This window comes from Martes martes (genome assembly GCF_963455335.1).
Source record: "Martes martes genome assembly, chromosome: 8".
In the NCBI taxonomy this organism is placed as follows: Eukaryota; Metazoa; Chordata; class Mammalia; order Carnivora; family Mustelidae; genus Martes; species Martes martes.
Window position 1 is genome coordinate 55,207,691 of NC_137895.1, and position 25,955 is coordinate 55,233,645.

Below are 25,955 nucleotides of genomic sequence, written 5' to 3' on the forward strand. Positions count from 1 at the left end.
AGAAGGACAAATACATTGACACAACATAATTTCACTTGAAAATGACTAGGCATGTGGATCACAAAGACATATGATTTATATCTGCTCCCAAATATACTTTCAATTCTAATCTCATAAATAAACACTATGAAGATTAACAGGGAATAAAAAGCCAGTGCAGTGGTGCAGGCCTGTAGTCCCACCTACTAAGGAGGCCGAGGGAGGAGGAACACTTGAGTCCAGGAGTTCTGGGCTGTAGTGCATGCACTATGCTAGTCAGCTGTCCACACAAAGTTAGCATCAATATGGTGACCTCCTGGGAGCAGGGTCCCACCACATTGCCTAAGGACTGGTGCACTGGCCCAAGTCAGAAATGGGCTTATGTACTACATTTTGAGTACTAAGTCTACATTTAAAAGGCCTATTCCTGCTTAAAAAAGAACAGATGATTTCTATATTCCATAAAACATCAACAATTTACACTGCTGCTTTATAAGCCAATATCTCTACATTTTTCTCATTCCTGGTTTCCATCTCTGAGAGAATTTTGGAATTACTTACCAATGATTCGATGAACATTTGTGGCCTTTAGGCCCATGAGGTCAGGAAGCTGGTCTATGATGATTTCCCTCTCTGCACTTCGTTTGTGTACTCTTTCGATGCTACGCCTCTGCCAGTCAGTCCAGTAAACATAGTCACCCAACAAGGTAAACCCAAATATGTGAGGAATTTTGTCTTCTACTAGTACTCTTCTCCCAGTGCCATCAGTATTCATAACCTTCAAATTTAAGTTTAAAGACAAGAACTAAAGATGTGTACTTATTCTTCAAATGTATACAAAAATAAATCCAACTGCTTGCTGTATCAACACTGAAAAGTGTCATCTTGGTTATTCCTATTACAATGCTTTCTTTCACAAAAGGACAACATGCTAATTTAATAAGAATGATTTCAAATACTCAGTGTAAGCTCATATTTTACCTCTATTTCTCCAGTCTCTTATTACCCTTCCTTCTAAAAATTCTGACAATATTAGCTTAGTATGTATCTCTTCCATTAAGTGACTATGTAAAAATTAAAAATAAAATACAATTACGTTAAATTTGCTTGTACATTTGTTTTTATAATGTACCTCTGTATACATTACTTTATTACATATTTTGTTCTATAACATTTTATTTTTCCTGAGAATTTTGTCTTTTTACTCTGCAGGAAACTGAAATTCATATAAGATCACACAGCTTGGAAACATAGTGTCTTTTTTAGGACTCCTTCCGCTTACTATACTGCTGTTTTTGTTCACTGTTTTTTGTTTAAAGTTTTTTTGAAAGTCCACAAAGGGCTCTCAATACATCTCTCAGTCTCCTAAGATTATAATTGTAATGTACCCGGAATTTGTAACTAGTATGTACCTACTCTTTCCAACCACCCTAGGTAGCAACATTACTAAATTCATTCTGACACTCTCATTATAAAGGTCAGCAATTTCCCTAGAAGTGGCAAAGGTATCTTTTCTGTCCCTGACATCCCAGCACCATTTACTAATCTTCTGTTCTAAAGGATGGAGCAAGTCTTCTAAAGCATCAACTTGCAAGTCCCCAGCTGAGACCACTTCTACCATTAAAGTTGCCTGTGTGCCAGGCAAACTAGCTTTCAGAAATGTTATTCTGGTACTAAAAACAAGTACATGCAAGAAATTTCTGCCCCTCCCCCCAAAAATAGTATCACAATCTTTTATGCAAGTATGAATTTTTTTTCCATAAAATCAGTAGGAAATAGTCCCTGTAAGTCAATACTGTGACTGCCTAAATGGAATGACAACCAGATGTTATCTTTATCTCTCCTCTTTAAAATTTTAAAATTCTTGGTGACCTTCCAAGAAGAGCCCAACCTTGGAAACAAAGTACTTAAAAATTGAGTGATCAAAATTGTGCTATATCCTTGTATTTTCACTGTATGTATAAATAAATATTTCAGTTATACCTGATAGAAGAGATTATATTAACTGACTGTTTATCTATTCTTATCAAATACAACAGGACTTCTATTAAGCCAGCTGTATAAATCTATATTTAAACAGAATGTTTTTTATAAGAAAAAACATAGTTTAAAAGAATTAATAAACACTAATCCAATTCCTACATTAAATACTGTTTAAAATTAATAATTTCTCTTTGAGACATGAGTTTAGATTTTTTACATTCATATTTTCTTGCAACAGATCATTCGTGGACATACTTTATGTCTATGTTATATCTTAAAATTACTTTGGTATTTAAAAGCAGAAAGGACTAAGCAAAGAAAAAGGGTCAATAATTTGTTTACATATCTAACTAAAATGTAACTTCTAAAATAGCAGGAAACTAATTCATCCATTTATGTGTCCACCACTTCTACTATTAGTCTGGCAAAGAACTCAATAAATATTTGTTAAATAATTTTTAAAAGGAGATAACTTCCTAAGACACTCAGGAAACCTTCCTGAAAATGAAAATTTATGTAAATTCTTATCCTTAGATCCTACAGCTTAGCCATTTGAATGAATGAAAGGTATTCTTGCCCAAATTATAAATCCATGTAAAAATTTTAAATCCATACTACTCTTTATTTTTGGAGAATGAATACATTCCTGATCCCTCCTAAAAGCAGAGCTCCAAGAATGAATTTCTGGCCACACCGTATTACTGTCTGGAAACTATGATTAGAGTGAAAATCTTTCCTTTATTAGACATACAATAGAAATGCCTTTATTTTAGGTAGGGAAAGTTTATTTTTTTTTAACTCTGTATTTTTATCCACATCCTAATACAGAGATTATTTCTTGACCTCCAGCATCTTCCTCTAAGTCCTTTATAAGAACTTCCTCTCAGTATTATTTCCTTCCTTCCCAGGATCTTCAATATCTCTCTCTCCAGAGGATCCTTTTTTTCTGCCTTTATCACAACACAATTTCCCCCAACTTAGATAGACACGGTTTAAAAGTTGAATGATTGTGTTTTTACTGCCATATTCTTTGAATGTGATCTGTAACAGCTGCCTCCACCTCTTACCACTCATTCCCTTAAATCTACAACTGACTTCGAATCTATGACTCAGATGAAATAAATCTACTGAAAATGGTCAATTACTCCTTCCTTGCTTTTCTCAGTTCTTGTGCTCTTTTGCCTTTTTTTTTTTTTTAAACATTTGATACTCTTAACCCCCTACTGAAACTATACATCAGATTTTCACGGCACCATGTGACCTTATCTCTTTTTGTATAGCCAGGATGGCTTTTTATCTCTTCGTTTTACTAGTTCCCCTTCCTTTTTCAAACCTGGTTGGATACTTTCCAAGGCTTCCTGAGTTCTTCTTTGCAAATCATCTTTCAAAGCCTATCAAATCTTATAGCTTCTACTATTATCTTATGTTAAAAAAAAAATAAGAAATATGTAAAGTTCTAATCTAAGTTCTCATCAGTTTCTACTGCAGTTATTTTCAACTGCATCTCCTGGAAGATGTACGTCTACCTCATCTAAAATGTCATATACTTAACAGGGAACTTCTGTTCTCTGTTAGGCAGAGTTCATCATCCCATCAGAGAGTGTCTAACACATAGTACTAAATATCATGCATTGTAACACTCTAAAATACTAATTTCTTACAAGCTTATGATATATTAAAACATGTCTGACTTGACTTTATTCCTAGTTTCAGTATTATCTTAAACAATTATTCTACATTATCTTACATTTAACAAATTAATACTAATTTTGCTGTACTATGCCCAAATACCAGCCTTCCTTTTAAAATTTTCTTGCTGATCTAAAGGCTACACTAAATGCCTAATACTGAACCTCTTTTAAAGACAGAATTTAAACTTTTCCTCCAAAAACATTATAGGGTCACCAACTCTTTCTCCTTTCAGTTGTTTCAGCCTGCAACGTTTCTATTTGTTCATTTTGATAAATGAACAACTTAAAAGATGGCAGCTTTAGTATGATCCGGATAATGGGTAAAGAATGAAACCAAAACTCACAGTGAGAAAAATAACAAAAGCACAATTCCCAAAGTTCCTTTTAGTTTACACAATTAAGCACCTTCTATTTAGCAGTTACTCTCTATGCTCCTGCTCTCTACAAATCTCTAATCATTAGCAAACAATGTTTTGGCACAACTAGATAGACTGAGATTTCAAATATAAGCTCTATCATTCACTAGGTACCCTTAGGCAATTCCTCAAAAGTAAAACAGGAAAAGAACTTAAATCACTGAATTATTTATGATTAAAGAAAATAATATTAAATACACAGCATAGTACTGGACATGTAGATGCTCAGCAAATGTTAGGTTCTTCCCCTTTAAGATTATTTTAATAAAATGCTTTAGTCCCTTGAGGTAAATATAGCTACGTTTAAATAGCTGTAATGAATTTATTAAAATACAGTACTTCAAAATAAAAGCAGATACAGTAATATAAAAGAATATGTGGAAATAAAAGACCAAAACAAACACACACTGTTAAACTGAAGAATGAAAACAATACAGACCCTTTCTATGTCCTGGAAACCAGTGGAGAACTATAGGCATGCAGCCTTATTCCCATTTCCAGCCCCCAACTGTATTGTTCACTTATCTACTTAGACCTACGTTAACTAAAACATTAAGCCAAAAGGAGCAAACAATTTGGTAATTAGATCACATATACTTTTGCTGCTCTACCAGATCCTCACTCCACTCCCCCAGCCCAATATCAAACACTGACAAACATATCTAATGAATGTGAATCACCATGAAAGATATCATGCTGAATGCTCAAAAGTTAATTAAGAGGGCCTCTTCTAGCAAAGGGATTACAATTTAGTTGAGGAGATAAACTATATTTACATTAAAATCATACACATATACCCCTCTCTGGCCTGTAGCTTATCAGGAAAAAGTGTACAAAATAGTAGGAGCTAAAATCCATCTTGAAGAATTAGAAGAATTTTGACAAAGAGAAAGAGAAAAGGATTTTCCAGAACATAAAAGAAATAACACATGTTAAGACACAGTCAAAGATGCCTTGTGTGACTGACTTTGAAAGAAATGCATTGAGGCAGAAAGAACATAAAAGGACTCAAAGGAGACAACATGAGGCAGATACCATCCTATGGCAGGTATGAAATTCCAGGATCAGAACTAGAGAAAACATGATACTTCTGAGAGCACTTAAAGGAGGGTGATAGGAGAAAATTCTATTTCAGGAAGACCTCATTTACCTCTGTCACTGTGTTCCGATTGTGCTAAAAATAAACATCTTCAGTACATAATTATGGTTAATAAAATATTTTCATTTACTGTGGGATGGTAATGGAGGTCCAAAATCTCTTATCTGAAAATCTTAAAGCTAGCCATATTTCCAAATTCAGGTTTTTTGTGGTATTTACAAAGGTGAACACAATGCACATAGCACTTCACCTCTGCCTGGGTCCAGGGTAGCACTTTGTTGCCAAACGTGAATATTTTGTGCAGCAAAACATATACATATTCCCACAAAATTGGAAAAATGAAGACTCCAGATAGCCTTACGGTGCTTCAGGTCAGGTTTTCCACCAAATAAATTAGCAGAAATAACTTAGTTTTGAGAGCAGAAATGCTTTGGTCTAGGCCCTTGTCAGAACTGGTGTTTGGATCAGGGCTAATGCTGCTCTAAGTGCAAGCCAGAGTCTCAGGAAGAAGAGCAAAGGACATATTAAAAATAAAAAGTTTTTAGCAACATCTGTTGAACAATAAATGGTAATAAAGGTCTTACAAAGATCTTCGGATTAGCACAGTGGCCAGGAACTCAAATACAGTTCCCTAAAAGCCACTACTAAGGATTTTGTAGCTTTACCTACTACAGCATTAGTCCCTTTTAACTAATCATTCTTCTTTCACTTTAAAAGCAAAAACCAGAAGTTTCCCCCCACCCCCACTGCCATAAGGGAGGGGCATGGTGGGAGGGAATAAATAAGGTGCACATTAAAGCTATATCTATCACATCTACTTCCAATTAAACAATATAATTAAGATGAGCTAAAGATTTTTTAATGTAATTTTATAAGCAGCACAGTTTGCCTTAATTTCCTATCTTCCTGTTGGCTGTCACAGCTTTTACAGCAGGGTCAAGTCTAGAACAGTGCCGCCCAAGAGAAATTAAAGCCGCAAATGTGAGTCATGTGTCTAATTTTAAATTTTCTAGTAGCCAGATTTTAAAAAGTAAAAAGGAACAGGTAAAATTAATTTTTTTACTGTACATACTGTTTTTTATCTAATCCAACATATCCAAAATATTTTTATTTCAACATGTAATCAATACTTAAAAATTTATTGAGACTTTTATGTTTTTCTCATACAAGGCCTTCTTCATATATGTATTTTGCACTTCAAGCTGCTTTAGTTAGAGTAGCCACTTTCTGAGTACTCCACAGATGTATGTGGCCACTGGCTACCAAAATGGACTGTGCAGGATTAGAATTTCATGGTGGTGACTAGAGCCTACAACAAAATTAATGTACTCCTTTTTTAGATCTCCATAAGAGATCTCAAGAGGATATCTCTGTCCTCTCTCACACCTGCCTGTGACGAGGCTTCCATATACCCTTCAGGCTCAGTAAAGCCACAATTAAGGGTCTTCCATTTGGTCTTTCCTCCCTCTTCAGCTATGCTATATTTAATTCTAATACAGATTAAAATTATTTTTTCTTAATTATTTCTGATGGGAAAAAATTAATAAAATACTTTTTTTCAGCTTTTATCACATTTGAAAGTTTAAATTTCAACACTAGCTGAGACCTGTAAGAATAAGGACAAAGGCTTGATTCTTTCATTTCTTTTAAACTATCCCAACATTTAAATATTACAACCACAGTTATATTAATAAAGATAATCCATATTTGCCATCTCCTTGACTCACCCACTAAGAGAGTATTCTAGATTGACCAGGTACTACTAATAATGGTTAAAGCTGACAGTTCGTGAGAATCTTTACTCTGCTTTACCACATGTCTGAAATTTTTCATAATATAAAAAAAAAAAAAGAAGGGAGGAAAGATTAGGTCTAAGTCCAAGGGCTCCTGAATAATAATAATAATAATAATAGCTGTCATTAACAAATGCTGTTATCATTTTTGTTATGATGTGGAAAGCAATTATAAGAATCCTCTGAAGAGATTAAGGGATCAACAACTTAAAAAACCTGATTGTGAGACTTTACATCTAAAGACCATATATTTCCCTTTACACAGAGTCCAATGATGACTTTCTGAACTCTTGTTTCCTCCCATTACTTCTGCAGATGTGACACTTCTATTAGAAAATGGCTTTTCCCCTAAACATTTCTCTTTTACCAGCCACACAATCTCTACTGGGCAGAAGCAACACAATGAAAAACAACACGTTGCTTTATCTCAAAGAAAAGCACTATTACATTTCTCATACCTAACAAGTAACCATTTTGGACAGGTTATTAGGTTTGTAAATATGGTTTTAAGCCCCTCATGTCTAAAATAACAACACAAATCCTGGTTAAAGCTTGCTTGTACATTCTGAACCCAGAACAAATGAACCATTTTAAGTGATTCCAAAAGATTACCCTTATGCTTTAAAAGTCGAGCCAACACTAATTAAATCTTCTGGCAGCTTCTGAGGGTGTGCTTTGCTGTATTACCTCAGAGTGGTTTAATTAGTTAAACTGACATTGGGCTTCTGTCACTTCTGAAATCTACCTCCAAATCTGAACCAGAGTCTCCAGTGGTTTTAACTGCTTCAACCACATTGTGGTAGGGATTAAACTATTCTGAGGCATTCCCAAATATTACAAACCACACTGAGAATATAGACTAACAGGAAACAGATGTGGGTTAACCAGAATATCTCCACAGAAAGGAGGTAACAGAAAACCTTCTATAGATATCACATCTGGTTTTTTGAGCAGTTTCATCAGCTTATTAAATGTCAAGACAGGATTACCCATGAAATATTGGAATGCAGCCAGTCTACTACCAAAGTTGTTGCTATGCAACTTCACTTGACTAGACATGTTCAAGAAATAGATGACAACAGGACAACCAGGCACCTATCATAAAATGAGCTACAGTGCGAATACTATGACATCCTAAAGGAAAAACCTAAATTATGCTCACAATGAACCATTCCTCTTCTAATGTTCCAGCCAATATCCAAAGCAAGTAGTGAATTAATATTTACATATAAAGAGACACTAGATCTCACTGGAGGCTAACTGATAACAATAGGGTATAAAATATAATTTCACAGAAATGCTATTTTTTAAAAATGGAATATATACGCATGGAAAGAACAGTTCAATCATTCAGGAGCTCACTGGGGTAACAAGTAAAGAGAAATGCTTTGGAACTAGCAGGGGAAGTAAAGAGATGCCATGCACCTATGTAAGAGAGCATAAGGGCAATCACAGTCCTTTAAAGCCTTTTAACCTAGTTCAAGACTTACTATGTCTTAGTAAATACAAATGATTTTTAATGTGAAAAGAGAAAATACCATAATTGCATTGAGTAGTTTTATTTTTTCAAGGAGTCATGCTTAGAGCATTAAACAACTGCAGTTATTATGCTCTTTTACAGATAGAGCTAAGAATTGCTACTGTGACCAAAGCTTTCTAAAACCAAAATTACCCAGGAAAACCAGAAAATTAAGAAGAGATCTTCAGTTCAAGGCATCATTATGATGAATACAACACCACCTTGGTCAATTATACTCAACTACTTCATGAGACATTTTTGAGGGTCCCACTGTCCTAAGGTCTTAAAAAAAAAAACTCTAATGCGGGAAAACATAAGCATGTTAACCAGGGAAAACTGCTCCCTTTCCTTTCATTCTCTTCAAGCACAACTAAAATAAATTCAATTTGGAGTCTGAGTAGAAAAAATAATCAACAGCTTATTACTCAAAGGCAAAGTACTCCAGTACCAGTGAGTGTGCCTTATGTTCATATATTTTTATTTTTAAAAAAAAATTTTTTAAAGTAATCTCTCCACCCAATGTGAGGCTCAAACTCATGATCCTGAGATCAAGAGCTGCATGCTCTTCCAAATGAGCCAGCCAGTCACCCCCCAGATATTGGTTTTTAAATACTATTCTTCAGGGTTGTCTCGGTGGCTCAGATGGTTGAGAGTCTGCCTTCGGCTCAGGTCACGATCCCAGGGTCCTGAGATTGAGCCCCATGGGACTGAGCCTCCCTGCTGCGCAGGGAGCCTGCTTCTCCCTTTCCCTCTGCCTACCCCCCTCCCGCTTGTGCTCTCTCTCTCTCTCAAAGGAATAAATAAAATCTTAAAAAAAAAAATACTATTCTTCATTAAATAGAACTATGCCTCCTTAGAGTAATAGTTGATTCCAGGGCTCAGGCAAGAGAAATGTAAGATAAAGTTGAATATATTATTGTTCCAGAAAGTGCTTTAAAATAAGGGAGGTTCCTTGAAAAACTAAAAACAGAATCACCACATGATCACAATCCCACTTCTGGGTATATATCTAAAAGAACTGAAAACAGGATCTCAAAGAGATACTTATTTGCACATCCATGTTCACTGAAGCACTATATGTAACACCCAAAAGGAGGAACCATCCTAAATATCCACTGATGGATGAACAGATACAGAAAAATGGTGCATACATAAAATAAAATATTATTTGGCCTTTAAGAAGAGAATCCTGTTATATACTACAAAATGGAGGAACGATGAGGATGTTACGCTAAGTAAAATAAGCCAGCAAACAAAAAGATAATACTATATGATCCCACTTTAGGTATCTAAATAAGTCAAACTCTTAGATTAAAACATGACAGTTGCTGGGGCAGGGTGAAAAAGGAAGTTGTTTGACAGAATTTCAGTTTTGCAAGATGAAAAATTCTAGAGATTGTGTTGCACAACAACATGCATATAATTAGCACTACTCTACTCTCTGCCTAAAGGTGGTTATGGTAGATTTCATGTGATTTTTTTTTTTTTAACCACAATTAAAAAAAGGAGATGGAGGCTCGTGAAAAGGTCACAGGTATCAAGTCGAAGGGGCTACTAATTCCAATTCTGGGACCATATTTGCAACAATACAATAATAATGGAATAGAACCTTATAATATTCTACAATTTTAAAGAATAAATATCCATGGTTCCATATTAATATACATATGAAAATCTGAATAGAGAGGGAATAGCTCTTCCTTACAGGAAAATTCCAATCAATAAATATAATAGGAATAATGGAAATCGTATCAATGTTAAATTCCTAGTGTTGATAATTGTTCTGTAAGTATGTAGAATGAAACTGGGTGAGAGATCTAGTATTGCAAATACTGAGTCTGAAATTATCTCAAAATGAATAGTCTAAAAAAGAGGCAACGGAACACAACACAAAAAGTACTGTATTAGGAATCATGAAATTGGAATTCCGTTCTTTTTTTCCCTAAAACAGGAAGTTTATGACCTCAGGCAAATAAAAGAAGCAAATTAAACAAAAAGCGCCAAAGAATGCTGAATTTTAGGAAGAGAAACCTAGGGCAGAAAGAACTACTGTTTCTGTGAGCATTATATCTAGAAACCATAGTTAATTTTATGAGAACTAAAAACAGTTTTTTAATGCAAAAACAATTCTGAAAACCCATGAACACTGTTTACTTACTATCTTGAAACTAATGGAATCTATTATGGCATAGGAGGGTTTTTTTTCATATTTTAAGAATAACACTGTAGCTAAAATATAAAAGCAATATGATAAATTGCAACCAAATATAAAAGGCAAGTCATTAGTCAACCCAAAATAAAAAATAAATGAACAACAAAACCAAAAATCTCTGAATAGGGGTGATATTAATTGCATAAAGCCTCTAATTTCATTCCTACTTAGAAACTCCAGAAGCCTGGAAAATTTCAGAAGCTCCTAATTATAAATGAAATACTAAACAAATAACAGTCTACAAAAATCTAACTATAACCAAAGGAATTCTAATCCTTCTCCAAGATTTTGTTATTTCAGATCAAATCTAACAACAACAAAAAATTATAGTACAATGAATGAACAGTTTGGGAAATCTATGAGTTCAACAAAAAAAAATCATAGGGCCTGCCTTGTAATATTCTTAGAAGGTCTAAATTTTTAAACTGTAAACTACACTTAAAATGCCAAAAAGGGGGCACCTGGGTGGCACAGTGGGTTAAAGCCTCTGCCTTCGGCTCAGGTCATGATCCCAGGGTCCTGGGATCGAGCCCCGCATCGGGCTCTCTGCTCGGCAGGGAGACTGCTTCCTCCTCTCTCTCTGCCTGCCTCTCTGCCTACTTGTGATCTCTCTGTCAAATAAATAAATAAAATCTTTAAAAAAACAATAAATAAGTAAATAAATAAAAATGCCAAAAAGAAAAAAAAAGGAGAAAACTTTCTTCATCTTGGCTAACTTCAGGAATAACTATTACACAAAATCTTTAAATAGCTAGTGATAATTTTAAATTTAAGCAGGAAGTTAAAAATACTTGTCACTTTTAACTGCTCAGAGTTTTGTAAATTCCCTCCCAAGAAGTCCCCAAATTGTAGTCTTTACCATTATTTGACTGCCTACCCTTTCCAAACCCTTTAAAAAACAGTAAAAATAAAATCTCTATGAGCCCTGAAAAGTATAATAGTTTGCCACCTACAGAGAAATAACCTCTCAAAAAATAATGTTTTACATGGACTCCATTAATAAAAAACATCTACATGTTTGGCTAATTTCAAACAACAGCTTTAAACATTTATTTAAACTTCCCAAGCATGTTAATAACGGAATAGCTTGTATACAGATCAATAGAGAATATAAACAAATATTACAAGGAGAAACTGCTTTCAGGAAAATTGAGTTACTAAAAATTTTGAACCCCTAATAGGCAAGTTTTCTTTAGTTAATAGGGATTCAATGCACTGTAGATAAGGAAAGTTTTAAAGAAAAAAGAAAATATTCATGTCACCTGAATATAAATTTCCTTTAAGGAACTCTTCCAAGGCAAATATGTTATTTGTTCGTAATCTAAAATAACGCAGTTAGTACCAAAAAACACTGGAAAATGTTACAATGGGAAGAAACCTAAAGATCATCTGGTTTAAATGATCTTACTGGTCAAAATACAAAGACCAGACTGTTATGTGAATGATCTAAGGTCGCTCAGTTAAATGAAAAATCAAACAAGAATTAAGGTCAGGGTGTGCTATTACAAAATGTTTCAATAAAGATCTAGAGATTAATTACCACTCATAACAACTAAATACCGTTACCAATTGCAAAGAAGCTAACATCTCCTTTTAAGAAAGTAGGACATTAAAATCAGCACTCTTTTACTTCAGGAGTACAAAAACCAAAGGAACAAAAAAGGAAAATTGAAACTAAGAAAATCTCCACACATATTATACAGTTTTATGCTAAAACATGAGAAGAAGGTTAACAACAGAACATTTTAAAAACGATCCAAGCGCAAGTTCAAACCTGGTCACTAAAATAACGTGCATGAAATTTTCCTAATTTACATAGATAAAACTACACTAACTCCTAAGTGAGGCAAAGCATCTTGTTTGGTGAGGCTCTAAGGGTTTGTTGTGGCATTTCAGGAAAGCATGATTGTACTCATCATCAAGCAAGTTTCTCTCATTATATATGTGCAATAATTTTTTTAGAGCCAGACACAGTAGAGTGGATAATGAGACAACAGGGCATATAATTAGATGATGTACTACTTTGGCTGCTGTAGATTATAACAAGTTAAATAATGTTGCTTAAATTGTACATCAAAAGGTAACTTTCAAATAGGAATTCAAAAATATGTTATCATAAAATAACTCCAAACAGATGCAAGATGATATAAAAGGATAGCACCATGTTTACAACTCAATGAATATAAGCCGCTAATCCAGTATTCTGCTGAGCTGAGAAATCTAATGATGGTGTTTTATCAATATCATTCTTCAGTTATAACATGCCAGGAACAAATGGGGAAAAATATACATTCACATACATTCATATAATGTTGGAAAGGAGTAGAAATGGGCAAAGATTCAGGTATTTAGGCTCATTATCTTGAATATTTCCCTAAAATTGAAAATAAAATCAATTTTAAGGAGCATTGAATGCTATAAACTGGTAAAGATTCAAAAGGAAGTACTTGTTGGTACTTGTCATATAATCAAAAGAGCTTTATCTCAACAGCAGATGATTATATTAATTTCTTAAGGAAGAATTAATCTTAGAAACAAACGATTAAGAAAAATCATAATAAAGGGGCCCTTGTGTACTTTAACAGACTTTCACAATACACAGGCTAAAGATGCCAGACAAAGAAATTACAAAGAAATCTGAACACTTGGAAAACAAATTAGCATATTGATAAAACAGAGGAAGTTGTCACAAGGGGAAAACGTAGTCCTGTAATTTCAGGCTTAGAATATGAAATAAATCATTCACCAACTATCAAGTTTTCAGCATACATCCTATACAATAATACTCTCTTTATTCAAAATTTCTTCGTACTTAAGGCCCTAATAATTTCTGTTTCCCAAAGTTGTGCCAGGTATAATTAAATTTGGACAAACTACCTATGGACATTATATTCTCTAAAGCAGGGAAATTTATAATAAAAGACTAAAAACAAATCTACATGCCCATAAATTAGGTAAGACATCTCTTTCTATCTATAACTAGTAGGTGTTGTTGCGTTTATCAGAAGCTCAAAGATGAAAGAAGGAAAAATGAAATAAAAAGCACATAATAAAAGAATACATTGTGAGAATAATTTAACTGACTTCATTTCAGTAAAACCAGTGAGTCAAAGCACAGTGATTAATTTTTCAATCAGTAAGTTGTATATAATGAGAAAAGCATCCTCAAAACAAAACAAAAAACCCCAAGCTAATGTAACATTCTTAACTTTATATAATGGCAACAAAATGCTCTAAACTTATAAATTATCTACGATACGTCTTTGCTACTGAAAAGCAGTACTGCATGCCCTCAGTGCAATAGATGTTTTTGGCAGTGAAACCTGACTAAGAAAAATACGAATGTTGTTAAGACACAATGTGCTTCTGCCTACTGAAGGGTCTTATAAAATAGAAATAAAGGCTTATTTGAGGACTGTCCAATCATAAAAACAGACTTGATCCTTTCTGCTAATGCTTCAGTATTATATAAGGAAGCCCTAGAATACTATAGTAACACTCGGGTGGGCCTAGGGGCGGGGGGCGTGAAAGGGAGCTCAGTGCAGACAAGTAAACAAGACGCTTGTTTGTAAAAGGTGATGAAATGATTTTAGCATAATGAATAAGAAGCATAAACAACTACGAGCATGCAACTTTTATAGAACACCTACAGATACATGGTCACTATCAGCTGACAGGTAGAGAAATCAGATTTATCCTCACAGACACATTCTCTCTCTCTCTCTCTCTCTTTTTTTTTTTTAAGATTTATTTATTTTAGAAAGAGAGAGCAGGAGCGCAGGGAGAGAGTCCCAAGCAGACTCCCTGCTCAACATGGAGCCCAACAAGGCTCAATCCCATGACCCTGAGACCACAACCCAAGCCAAAACCAAGAGTAGGACGCCCAACCAACTATGCCACCCAGGTCCCCCTAACACTTTCTTGTATTAAAGCACCAACCAATATTATGACTATCTTTTAAAAAATGTGGCATCATTAGCAATTCCCTGTGTCCCATCCCTCTTTGTAGAAGCTGGTTATAAACCCAAGATAAACCTTTATGTTCTTTCTGCAACTCTGCACAATAAAAACCAAACCTGAAACCTGCAGCTCTCCAATATATCCAGCATCTGTTATATCACCACTTGCAGAAAAGAGAGTGAGAACCTGATTGGAAGGCACAGAGAGCACAGGTGGATGAACATTCTGAGCTCTCCCCATAAGACCCAATTAAAATGAAGAGTTTCCTATGCCTTATATCAGTATGTAAAAATTTACCAAATCACAATCTTTTCCTTTCAAATGTACTATAAACCCATACAGGACAGTCGCATCCCGAGTAAATTCAAAGTCTTTCAGAAGAGAACAAGACTATACAACTATTATTTAATATTTTCTTAGGGTCCCAGGAAAAAACAGCTTTACCAGAAAGTTGGGAAGCATATCACCTAGACCAGGATAAGATCAGTAGATAGGATCACCTGCTACATACTAAAAGGCTAGCAAATAATGGCTTTAGAAAAAGAAGCATTTAAAAAATTATATATTTTTCCAAAAGTTTTCAAGTTCACTATATTCAACCTACTATCGGGTAAAGGGAGATGAAAAGCTGGTTGTGGCAGTTGCTCCTATAATCATCAACAGTCTCAGAAAGAGAAACTAACAGTTTTTCTCCCACTAATTATGCAAGATTAATTTAGATGAAGAGCTGTGCTCTTTCCTTAATATGCTGTATATCAGAAATTTTACACATCATCATAAATTAAGAGAATAAATAATAACACCTACTCTCTTTAATTCCCAGATGTGCCTATGAGAAGAAAATGACAAAAGCATTGATAGTCAATTAGAGAAACTTCATCAGAATCTCCGGGGCAAAGAATAAGGGAGGTCTTTGTACGTATAGTCTGGTGGAGATAGATGTACCACTAACACCAAATAATCTGTCAAAAAGAGGACACAGAGCAAACCCGGAAGAGGAGAAATAGATGAGAAAGGCAGGCTTTTAAGGATGCTGGTACCACTGAAGGAAGAAGGAAAAAAGGAAGTGAGGAAGGAAATGACACCAACGCATACACATGTATATAGCTCTAGAAGACAGAACAGGTCAGAATGAATGCTAATTTTAAGATCTACTGCACTGCAGACCAAGAAAATAAATCCTGTTTAATCAATGTTATATGTTGTTATATAAAGTGATTCATTCTTATTCTCAAACACTGTCACTCAGAACCTCCAAAAGTTCTCAGTTCTCTACCTAAGTCATCCTAAACTATTTGTGATTTTGAATAAATTTCTATATCTAAATACTGAAAGTAACCTGAAGTGTGGGAAATAAGACATGAAAAATTCCCAGTAAGAAACAAATGTCTTATATACAATCTAATCAATCAGTCATAGTAAGCTTAAAAAGATACCAAATACAGAATTTTTTAAATCCCTAAAAAATAATAAATCAAGTATTCTTCCCTTATGTACAAACAAACACTCGTGTAGGACACATGGGCTTTAAACTGTTTTTCTAAGAGTAGTAATACCTATACTCTCATGTATGGTCCACAACTGGTCAACAATACATATTTGTGAACTGCTTGGAAATGGGTGTGCAATTTATAGTCAGGCTGACCCAAGTAGGAAGCTAATACCCTATCTTAAAAAAAAAAAGAGAGAGAGAGAGAGCCCATAACTTTTGTCTCATTAGCACTGCACTCAAAGCTGCTAAAGATTCAAACACTAACTTGGATTTAAGGAGAAGGGCAGCGAAACGCTAAGAGGGAGAAAATTTATATACTCAAGTCTATGCAAAATTTTCTATTAACGCAAACCAGCTGCACGAATAAGTAATGCAGTTTTCAGTATTTGAGCCTTGTGGAATACGAATGGGTTTTTCTATTCCAAGTTTCCATTCTGAAAAGAAGGCCCTTTATTTTTCCCTCAGAGTCTCTGGCACTCCTAAGAATTACCTTTCTAAAATAATGGCTCTGGAGCCCAAATTATCTACCTGTGAGGAGATAAGTGCTGTGGCTCTGAATAGCCATTCCAAACCACTCCTTACATGAGAGGTCATGCATCCCCCAAAGAAATATTGTACAAGAAGAAAGTGTTTTAAGTACGTGATTCGTAAGACCTCTAGCACAGTCCAACTCAAAGTTGTGAAATTCAGAGTTCACATTTCACCACTGGTTGTTTCTACCATAATTCTATTCTGATTGCCACAACTTAATTCTACCATATGGTAAATATTTTCCCCCAAGTTCTAGTTAATTAATCTTTCTCCTACACAGCTCATAAGTCAATTTAAAAATTGTTTGCATGTAACCACCTTAATACTTAATGTATGCCACCACCTGTTCCCAACACCAGTAACAGCAAAAGTTATATATACACATATGGGCTTTGTTCTCCTGACAGAAATACCAGCTCTGCCAGTATAGGTCTTATATAATATTTGATTTGTGCAGAAACTGTCCCTAGGAAATTCATACAGTGGCTTTATCCATGAGGAAAATTACTCACATAAGCTTTTAGGGCTAGAAATAGAGGAATATCCATTTCTCATGCCAGTAGAGAGCTCAGAAATCTTAGAGTTCAGTGGAAGAATACATAATCCCTAGCATCCTTAAAGTTGAGTAAAATTTCTGTAAAAGATATCTCTGGCACCCCAGACAAGAGGCAAGAATATCTGCATCAAATTAACATCAACTTAAAAACCATTATAAAACTGGTTTTAAAATGAAAAAGCAAGAACAAACCTCAATTTTGTCTGTTTTGGCATCTCCCCAGTATATTTTGCCTTCATCATAATCCAAGGCTAAACCATTTGGCCAACCAAGAGAAGTGTTCACCAACACTACTCGGTCGGAACCATCCAGAGCGGCTCGCTCAATTTTCGGGATTTCTCCCCAGTCAGTCCAATACATGTACCTATAGAAGCATACAGAAAATGAGCTAAAAACAGGTAATAAACTATAACTTTCAGACATTCTAAAGGTGAGGTCCACCCCTCATATTACACTGGTATCAGTTAACGCCATAAAAGGAATAAAAAAAAGGACTTAAACATACTCAAAATTTATGTTTAAGACAGACATAATAGTATATACATGCTTATAGGAAATTTTCAGATCAGTGTTTTCCAGAAATGATCATAAAAATGCCTTCCAATAATGAGTTCCATTTTTAGTTATGTTTCTTCAAAATATTTTGTGCTCCTTCCCACTAATAATCATCTTTTTCTTTTTTTCTAAACTTTTTACTTATTTAAGTAATTTCTATACCCAACATGGGGCTTGAACTCACAACCCCAAGATCAGAAGTTGCATGCTTTCCTGACTGAGCCAGCCAGACACCCCAGTCATGTTTTTTTCTTACTGGCTTGTCACTTGACATAAAAAGGCTATCCCAGTAGTGACATTCAGATGACAAACTAACCAACCAGTATGTTAACTCCTTCTGCAGTGCCAAGTAATTGCTATGGTTCCTGGGAGTTTAAGTGGCTCCAAGACATTGATATACACTGAAGTATAATAATTTGTCACTATGTTCACCTTTAGAATGAATCTCATGATAACAAATAACATTGATGAGTATATAGAAAGCTGTGTTTACCTACACTGTGGTCAGGGTCTTATGACAAAAAAAAAAAAAAAAATCAAGTCATTCATGTTTCTTGGGATATACCATATCATTCTAGAAGTACCAAAAATGGGATGAAATTAAATCTTCTAAGGGAAGTTCTGAAAACACTTTCTTTCCATATTTTTCATGGTCATGATGCAAACTCAGCAAAATGTGTAGCCAACACCTCAAATCAGCAAGCATTGACTTAATTTAGAAAGTAAAAGTATTCAAAACATTCAAGGAAAAAAACCTAGCAATTCTTTAACTTGAGATTTTATTCTAATCGCTGTGTTCTAAAAATGAACAGCCACTGAAGAGCTGTTTATTGAAAAACAACACATACTTCATACTGTTTTTCTCAATGCTTTTAAGAACCCGTAGAAAACAGAAACACCAGACAAAGTTTTCTATCAGCAGAGCTTCTTACCCAACCATGGGATCTAACACAATAGCCCGGGGTTCCTCTAAGTCCTCTGAAATCAAGATCTTCCTCATGGTCCCATTCAGCCTTGTCACTTCTATCCGATCAGTGCCAGTGTCTGTCCAATAAAGATTTCGGGCAACCCAGTCAACTGCAATGCCATCAGGATGCGCAATTTGAGCGGTGACCACAAACTGACTGCCGGATCCATCTATGAATGAGCGGCGTATGGCCCTCACTTCATCATCAGTCCAGTATATATAGCCTTCCACAGGATCATAATCTATGGCAATGGCATGACGGATGTCTTCTAATTGCAAAACAATGTCTGTGAAATCTGGTGTATCCAAAGAAATGCGTCTCAAGTCTGTCCTTCGAGCTAAAAGCAGTAATTCAGTGGCACCTAGAACAATAAAGTGAGATAAATGAAGAAAAAATTGAAACCCACAGGCAAAATTTAAATAAAACTCTAAATAAAGAATGTAGAACTTCTTCAGGAATTGAAAAGTAAAGGAGTATAAAAGGATACTTGGGGTCCATTTTGGGTAGAAATGGAAAGTAACATAGTGAACTAGGAAGAGCTTGACTATGAGGTCAAGCCCTATAATGGCTCAGCTCCTCAAATCAAGTTCTGATTCCTTCTTAGGTTCATTTGTTATATAGTCCCTGGAATTAATTATAGCTACTTAAAGGTATAATGAAGAGTGACTAGGTAATGACTAAGAGGTCGAATAGCTAAATATTAAAGGAAGAAGAAGACATAGGATATAGATCCTTTGTTTGAGAAGTATGTTCACAAAGGTAAATGAATCCAAAACAAAGATATTTTGTGTTTGATGAGAATGTTCTAAAATTGGATTGTGATGGTTTCACAACCATAAATTAGTTAAAAACCACTGAATTGTACACTTGAAATGACTGAAATTTATAGCATGTAAATTGTATTTCAGTTAAGCTGTCTTAACAAAGAGAACTATAAGGCAATGCCTGACATAATTAATGACAGAGAGCTATGGTAAGGGAAAAAGCAGCGGCAAAGAGAGGGAATCACTTAAATGTCATACTGCTTAAGAGTAAGAGTTATGGATCTGACAGAACTGGCGGATTCAAGTTCCTCTACAAACTTAGGCAAAACTTCACCTCTCTAAACCTAGTTTCTTCATCTATATTTCAAGGATTGCTCTGAAGATTAAATAAGATCCACATAAAATTCAGGAATATACTGAACATACAAGTATTTGGTAAATATTAGCTAATATATTATTACTATCATTAGAAAAGAAACACTTTTTTTAAAGATTTTATTTATTTATTTGAGTGAGAGATAGCATGAGAGGGGAGGTCAGAGGGAGAAGCAGACTCCCTATGGAGCTGAGAGCCTGATGCAGGACTCGAACTCTGGGATCATGACCTGAGCTGAAGGCAGTCGCTTAACCAACTGAGCCACCCAGGTGCCCAGAAAAGAAACACTTTCAAATTTTTATTTCACTGAGTTTTAAATCAGATTTATTTATGAAATGTTTTTAACTCGAAGTAGTATTGAATAAAAACACAGCTGAGAATGAGGACATTAAGCTCAATCTTTTTGTTTGTTTGTTTTGATTTTTTAAACTTTTTTTAAGATTTTATTTATTCATCTGACAGACAGAGATCACAAGCAGGCAGAGAGGCAGGCAGAGAGAGAGGAGGAAGCAGGCTCCCTGCCGGGCAGAGAGCCCGATGCGGGGCTCGATCCCAGGACCCTGGGATCATGACCCGAGCCAAAGGCAGAGGCTTCAACCCACTGAGCCACCCAGGCGCCCCTGTTTTGATTTTTTAATGTTCAAGTATAGCACCAGTAAAATCAGTTAACTATTATAAAAGGTAATAAGCAAGCTGACATCTGAAGAGTGAAAAAAGATTCCCAAAGAAGTGAGACTAAAAGAAAATACTGGCATTTAGCTTCACATCAATCTGGAATTATAGTTGAAAAAACTGAGAAGAGGAGTAAAGTTCTCAACAACAGCTTTTTGACTCAAGGACGAATTATAAATGAACTTGATTTCAGAGAAAATACAGTCCTAAATGCCACAGCAGGCACCAAGCAGGAGTAACTCTGTACCATTCACTGACTCTGCTAAATACCAAAAGGAGCCAGTCCCAAAACTCTGCAAACAAAGAAGTCATAGAAAGTGAAGCTGCTAATTTGAGCAAGGTGATCAAAACAGAATAGTTAATTTGAAGCTACTATATGCCAAATGTACATCAAAAATTCAAAATACTAGTTAAACATGTGAGGCAGTAGTCAGACCACTACTGCTAAAATAAATCCTCTGTTTTAAAGTCAGGCTACATTTTTAAACAAAAACATTACAAAAACCTTTTGTTTTAAATTGAAACCAAATTATTGTTTGCCATGGAAACCGTCTGACAAGAGTCAGCCAGCTTCACCTTTGACTAGGAGGATAATTTATCAATGCCAAGTCATGACAAATATCCTGTACACCAACTCAATTCCATCCCTCTGACTCCCTGACCCCCTTGCCAGGAACTCTGTAACCTACTCCGAAATAAAGGTTTCTGCTTTTCAGACTTAGATAAAGAAGCCACTGCTAAATGTAACAATTTTCTCACCAGGTCTTGCTGGTGGCTAGAAGACCAGAGAGTGATTCATAGAGGTAAGAATGAAAAATAACATTCTCATTAAGAAGAAAAAGAGAAGAACTGGTGTTCTCCCAAATCAGAAGTCCCCTGAATTGTCCTAAGTCAACATACTTCTCTGATATGCCCTCTTTCTATTGGGAATTAAGAGAGTAAGGAAAAGAGGCAGTGGTTAAGTATAGAAAGAGGTTGCTTTAAAAACAGAACACGGAATTGTTTTTCTTCTTCTGAAAGTACGTCTCAGTTGTTAAAAGGCAATTAAAAATATCATTCAATAATTTTTTAGAAATATATCTACCCCATGATAAGTCATTATAGTTGAAAGTTTAGTAAACACTGCTTCCTTGCAGAGGTCCTTTATTTACAAATGTTACCTACTGTTAAAGATATATTCTTTTAAGAAAAGTAATACTCGGGAGCACCTGGATGGCTCAGTGGGTTAAGCCTCTGCCTTCGGCTCAGGTCAAGATCCCAGGGTTCTGGGACTGAGTCCCACGTCAGGCTCTCTGCTCAGCAGGCAGCCTGCTTCCTCCTCTCTCTCTGCCTGCCTCTCTGCCTACTTATTCTCTCTCTCTATCAAATAAATAAATAAATAATATCTTTTTTAAAAAAGCTAAGTAATACTCATTTTCCAGAACCAACTGTGATATAAATGATAGACATTTCATAAAAAAAAAAGAAATAGCACCTAATTTTCTTCAAAAATAGCACATTAAAAATTTAGTTAAAATGCTACAATAATTTACAAAACAGTATTAAAGAGATGCCCTAAAACACAAAACACCTCGTTATATAACTGATTGTGATGACAAAGATCAAGCAACTAGTCTCCCAAATACTGTAACCTACAGAGCTTATTATAGAGAAATAAAATAAATCATAAAGAATTTCAGTTGCTATCTGAATTTTTTCCTTCTTGGAGACCATCGTCTTACCATCTTTGCAGGTTTTTCCATTCTCCAGGAGTTTGACCCCAGTTGGGCAAGCACACTGATAAAAAGGTTTGACTGGAGACATCAAACACAAGTGAGAACAACCACCATTATCAATTCCACATGGATTTGTAGCTGTCAAATATAAATCACATTGATTAATACCAATGATTATGGATGCCCTCCCTCTCCCTAGGTACACAAAGGTTAACAACCATAACATGAGCAACTGTAATAAACGAAATTACTACCAAATGTCATCCAGGTGCTTGGCTACCAAACCATTTGCAAGGAAGGGAATTAATCAGTGAGAAATGACTTAGCATTCTGTACCCAAAGAGGAATACACAAGAAATAAAGCAGGAGTCCCCTGCCCTAAAAGAGCTTACAATCTAGTCAGTACACCAAAATTAACAAGCTAGAAAACAATGCAAAACAATGAAACTAAGCGCTATCTTGCACATGACAGACCATAAATAACTATAGAGTCAAATAGAAAGTAAATCACTAAGAATTAAAGAAGAAAACTTTCATGGAGGACACAGGACATGACAGGACCCTGAAGGATAGGAAAGATAGATAGGAGAACATTTCGAATGTGGTAAAACTGTATGAATAAGAGCTTGGAGGCTGTACACTGGGAAAAATAATAAGGCAAATAGTCTAACTAAATATTCAGATTCCTGTTGACTAATAAGAACTAGAGCTGAGTGAGCACAGAGAATGGGAACAAATTGTGGTGGATGGCACTGAAAGCAAAGATGGTAATTAGAATGGTAAAAAATCCACTTTGGAAAGATTAACTGGAAAGGATAGGCATGGTTGATTAAAAGAGGAAAAACAGAGAAGCAGAGATTAATTAGCACTTTAGTCAAAACTATGGAAAGGGATGGATTTAAATAATATTCATAAAAAAACAACATAAGATGGAGACCAACCAAATATGAAACATAAAGCAACGATGACTGCAAATTTTGAAACTAGTAAAACATAAAGGATCAACAGTGCCATTAAACAAAAACAAAAAACAGGGAAATTCTCTCTTAACAGCTAACCATGATAATAAAAAATTCATACAGTGTTTTTTAAAAAGGGCAGCACATATATTTTAAAACATTTTTATGGACTCATGATCATCAGATTCCAATATAATATATTATTTAACTATCTCCCCCTAAATGGACAGAGCTAATACAAAGCAATGCAGAATCAAAATACCCTTTATTTTTGGCTATGGAATACAATCTGAAATATACTTAGACACATGCCAGACATTTATTTATATACAAGTGCCAAACACTTAACATTCTCATATTCCTTTTAAACCTAGTTCTACTCCTCTCTTACAAGAAATTGTTGCCAGCAGTCGAAGTCCAAGTCACTGCATAGGTTGACCAAAAATAGAAGCAAAACTAAGAAAAAAGGTTGGGGCGGGGGTGGCAAGGGAAGGGGAATGTGCACAGAAAAGTTTAAGCAGGTATTTCATCAGACAACCTAAAGAACTTAAATTCACCAGTTAGAGTCACAGAGGTTTCTAAAAGTGCTTCTTTTTAAAAACACACTAGAGAGAAATAATATAAAGAAATGCATTTGTATATAAGCTTAGCTATCTCAGCTTCTTATTTTATTTCTCTCTTCTCAACCACCATAACCCCAGATCCAAACAAAGGAGTAAGGTGGCCAAAAGTGATAGATAACAAACTACAAATGGCTTGGGCTGCCGTTCAACCTGAATTACATTTTGACATTTTCCCCATGTTTAATTCCTTCCCACTACCTTTGGATATGTCCTCTCTGCTCCTGCCTTCACTAAAGCCAGACATCTGAGTGCTAAAGCTATTCCAACTTGCAATTTAAAAATCAAGATCACTTACCATTTGGCTGCCTCTGTTGGCTGAAAGCATGTATATCCATGGGAGAGAAGATGTTAGAATGGATTTCACGCAGACCCTCGCCAGTGTACTTGTTGCAAGCCAAAATGGAGTGTGTATTCCAGTCAGTCCAGTACAATGTGTCCTCAAATAATGTCAAGGCAAAAGGATGTGGAAGGGAACCTTTAACCACTGCCTGCCTATTAACAAAAACAGAAAAACTCAAACATTTCTAAATTTTATCAAAACTTGATTTTGCCCATTAAAACATCTTGTTTTCCACAATAACACACACAAATCCTAAGTAACACAAATCTTAAGGTCAAATACACCTATAAAAATAAGTCACATAATAAATCTGAATATATTTTCATAGTGTCCAAAACTCCCAACCAAGTACTTGGCAACAGGCCCCAGGTTCATTACAAACTAGCAGAGAGAAGGCTCAAGTATTAGCACTGCTGTCAATTCCCATCTGTGGACTCACATCTTCCATCCTTCCATAAAATTCATGTTGTTAAGTGGACAAAAAGAAAAGTCCCCAGGTTTGAAGTTGGCACTGTGAAGTAATTTAAATCTGCAATAGGTTTTCCCCTTCTTGATGTGTAAAAACAAAGAATCTGAGCCTGTTTCTTCCATCATTTCCTATGGTTTTGGTAACTGAAAGTAAAAACATATACTTGAGGCTAAAAAAGGTGTTTTGGTGGAGCTCATTCTGCAAACCCCAGTCTAGCTCTAGTAAAGGATCATTTCTGCTTGCTTTCTGCTATATAGTGACTTAATCTCCACAAGTCAGGTAGCAAAAACAAAAACAAAAAAACAAACACGGAGTGCTGCCACTTGTGTTCATGAGACAAAACAGACCCAAAAATCTCACAAGCAATCCATACTATATGAAAGGAAAGGTAGAGAGCCTGATTAGTGCTCAACCACAGAACTTTGCAGTATCATGGAGAGTTATCAGTATATATTCCTGAATAACAAACAAGTCATGTTCTGCTCCAAAATAATATTCAAGAAAAAAATTATTTGATATTTACCTAATGTCAAATATAATCTTTTCATAGACAGACTGGGAGGGAGGAATGGAAAGTATAAGCAACTGAAGAGAAAGAAAGAAAATCACATATTGTAGGGAATACAATCCAGTTTTTAAGGTCCTAGACAATACTTGATGATCTCAAATACTGAAGAGACCACCAGCATACAAAATTAAATTCAAGAGCAGTAAGGTAATTTTTATCTAAGCAGAGTTAATATCTGTTATGTACATGGAATGGTCCTAGCCTAAGGTGTTTTAAATTCAGGCCAGTTTTTAAAAAACTGAATATAAGATTAGCATGACCAAACAAATTTTCTATTTTAGATACTCATCCCTACTCTGCCAGCCCACATCACCACAATTTCCTCTCATTTTTCTTCTTTTTCCCGTAGCAGATTACTTTTCCTTTTCATTTCCCCAAAAGAACTGTCACAATGTCAACTTCTGAAGTGGTTTCTTCCACTTTTTAAATGAACGGCTTTATTAAGTTTACCAAAGTGGTTATGTTAATTATAGGAATAATATCATAGTTTAAGTCCAAATTTAAATAGGTCTACATATTTCACACTAAAATCTATCAAAATTCAGTATGGTAAGAGAGTTCTGAGAAGCTGCCAAGAAAGAAGTTACACAACTGGAAAAGGAAGAATAGTAATAAATGACTTAGAATTTCATTAACCACCCTAAAGAACTACAAATTCCACATAAAATCTTTGAAAAACTCTGGGAAGAAAAAAAGCCTTCTAAGTCCTTTGTAT

At 35.1% G+C, this 25,955-nt stretch overlaps 1 protein-coding gene across 2 annotated transcripts in view; it reads right to left on the reverse strand.

Annotated features, from left to right (window-relative positions):
* LRP6 (LDL receptor related protein 6) overlaps window positions 1-25,955 on the reverse strand; it is a 164,984-nt gene that overhangs the window by 56,530 nt on the left and 82,499 nt on the right. For both annotated transcript variants that reach the window (XM_080811028.1, XM_080811029.1), the window contains 5 exons: window positions 24,159-24,355; window positions 22,288-22,419; window positions 18,719-19,115; window positions 17,424-17,595; window positions 541-757 (listed from right to left, as the gene is read on the reverse strand). In XM_080811028.1, coding sequence (XP_080667154.1) covers window positions 541-757; window positions 17,424-17,595; window positions 18,719-19,115; window positions 22,288-22,419; window positions 24,159-24,355 — 1,115 coding nt within the window. The remainder of the gene's footprint in view (window positions 1-540; window positions 758-17,423; window positions 17,596-18,718; window positions 19,116-22,287; window positions 22,420-24,158; window positions 24,356-25,955) is intronic.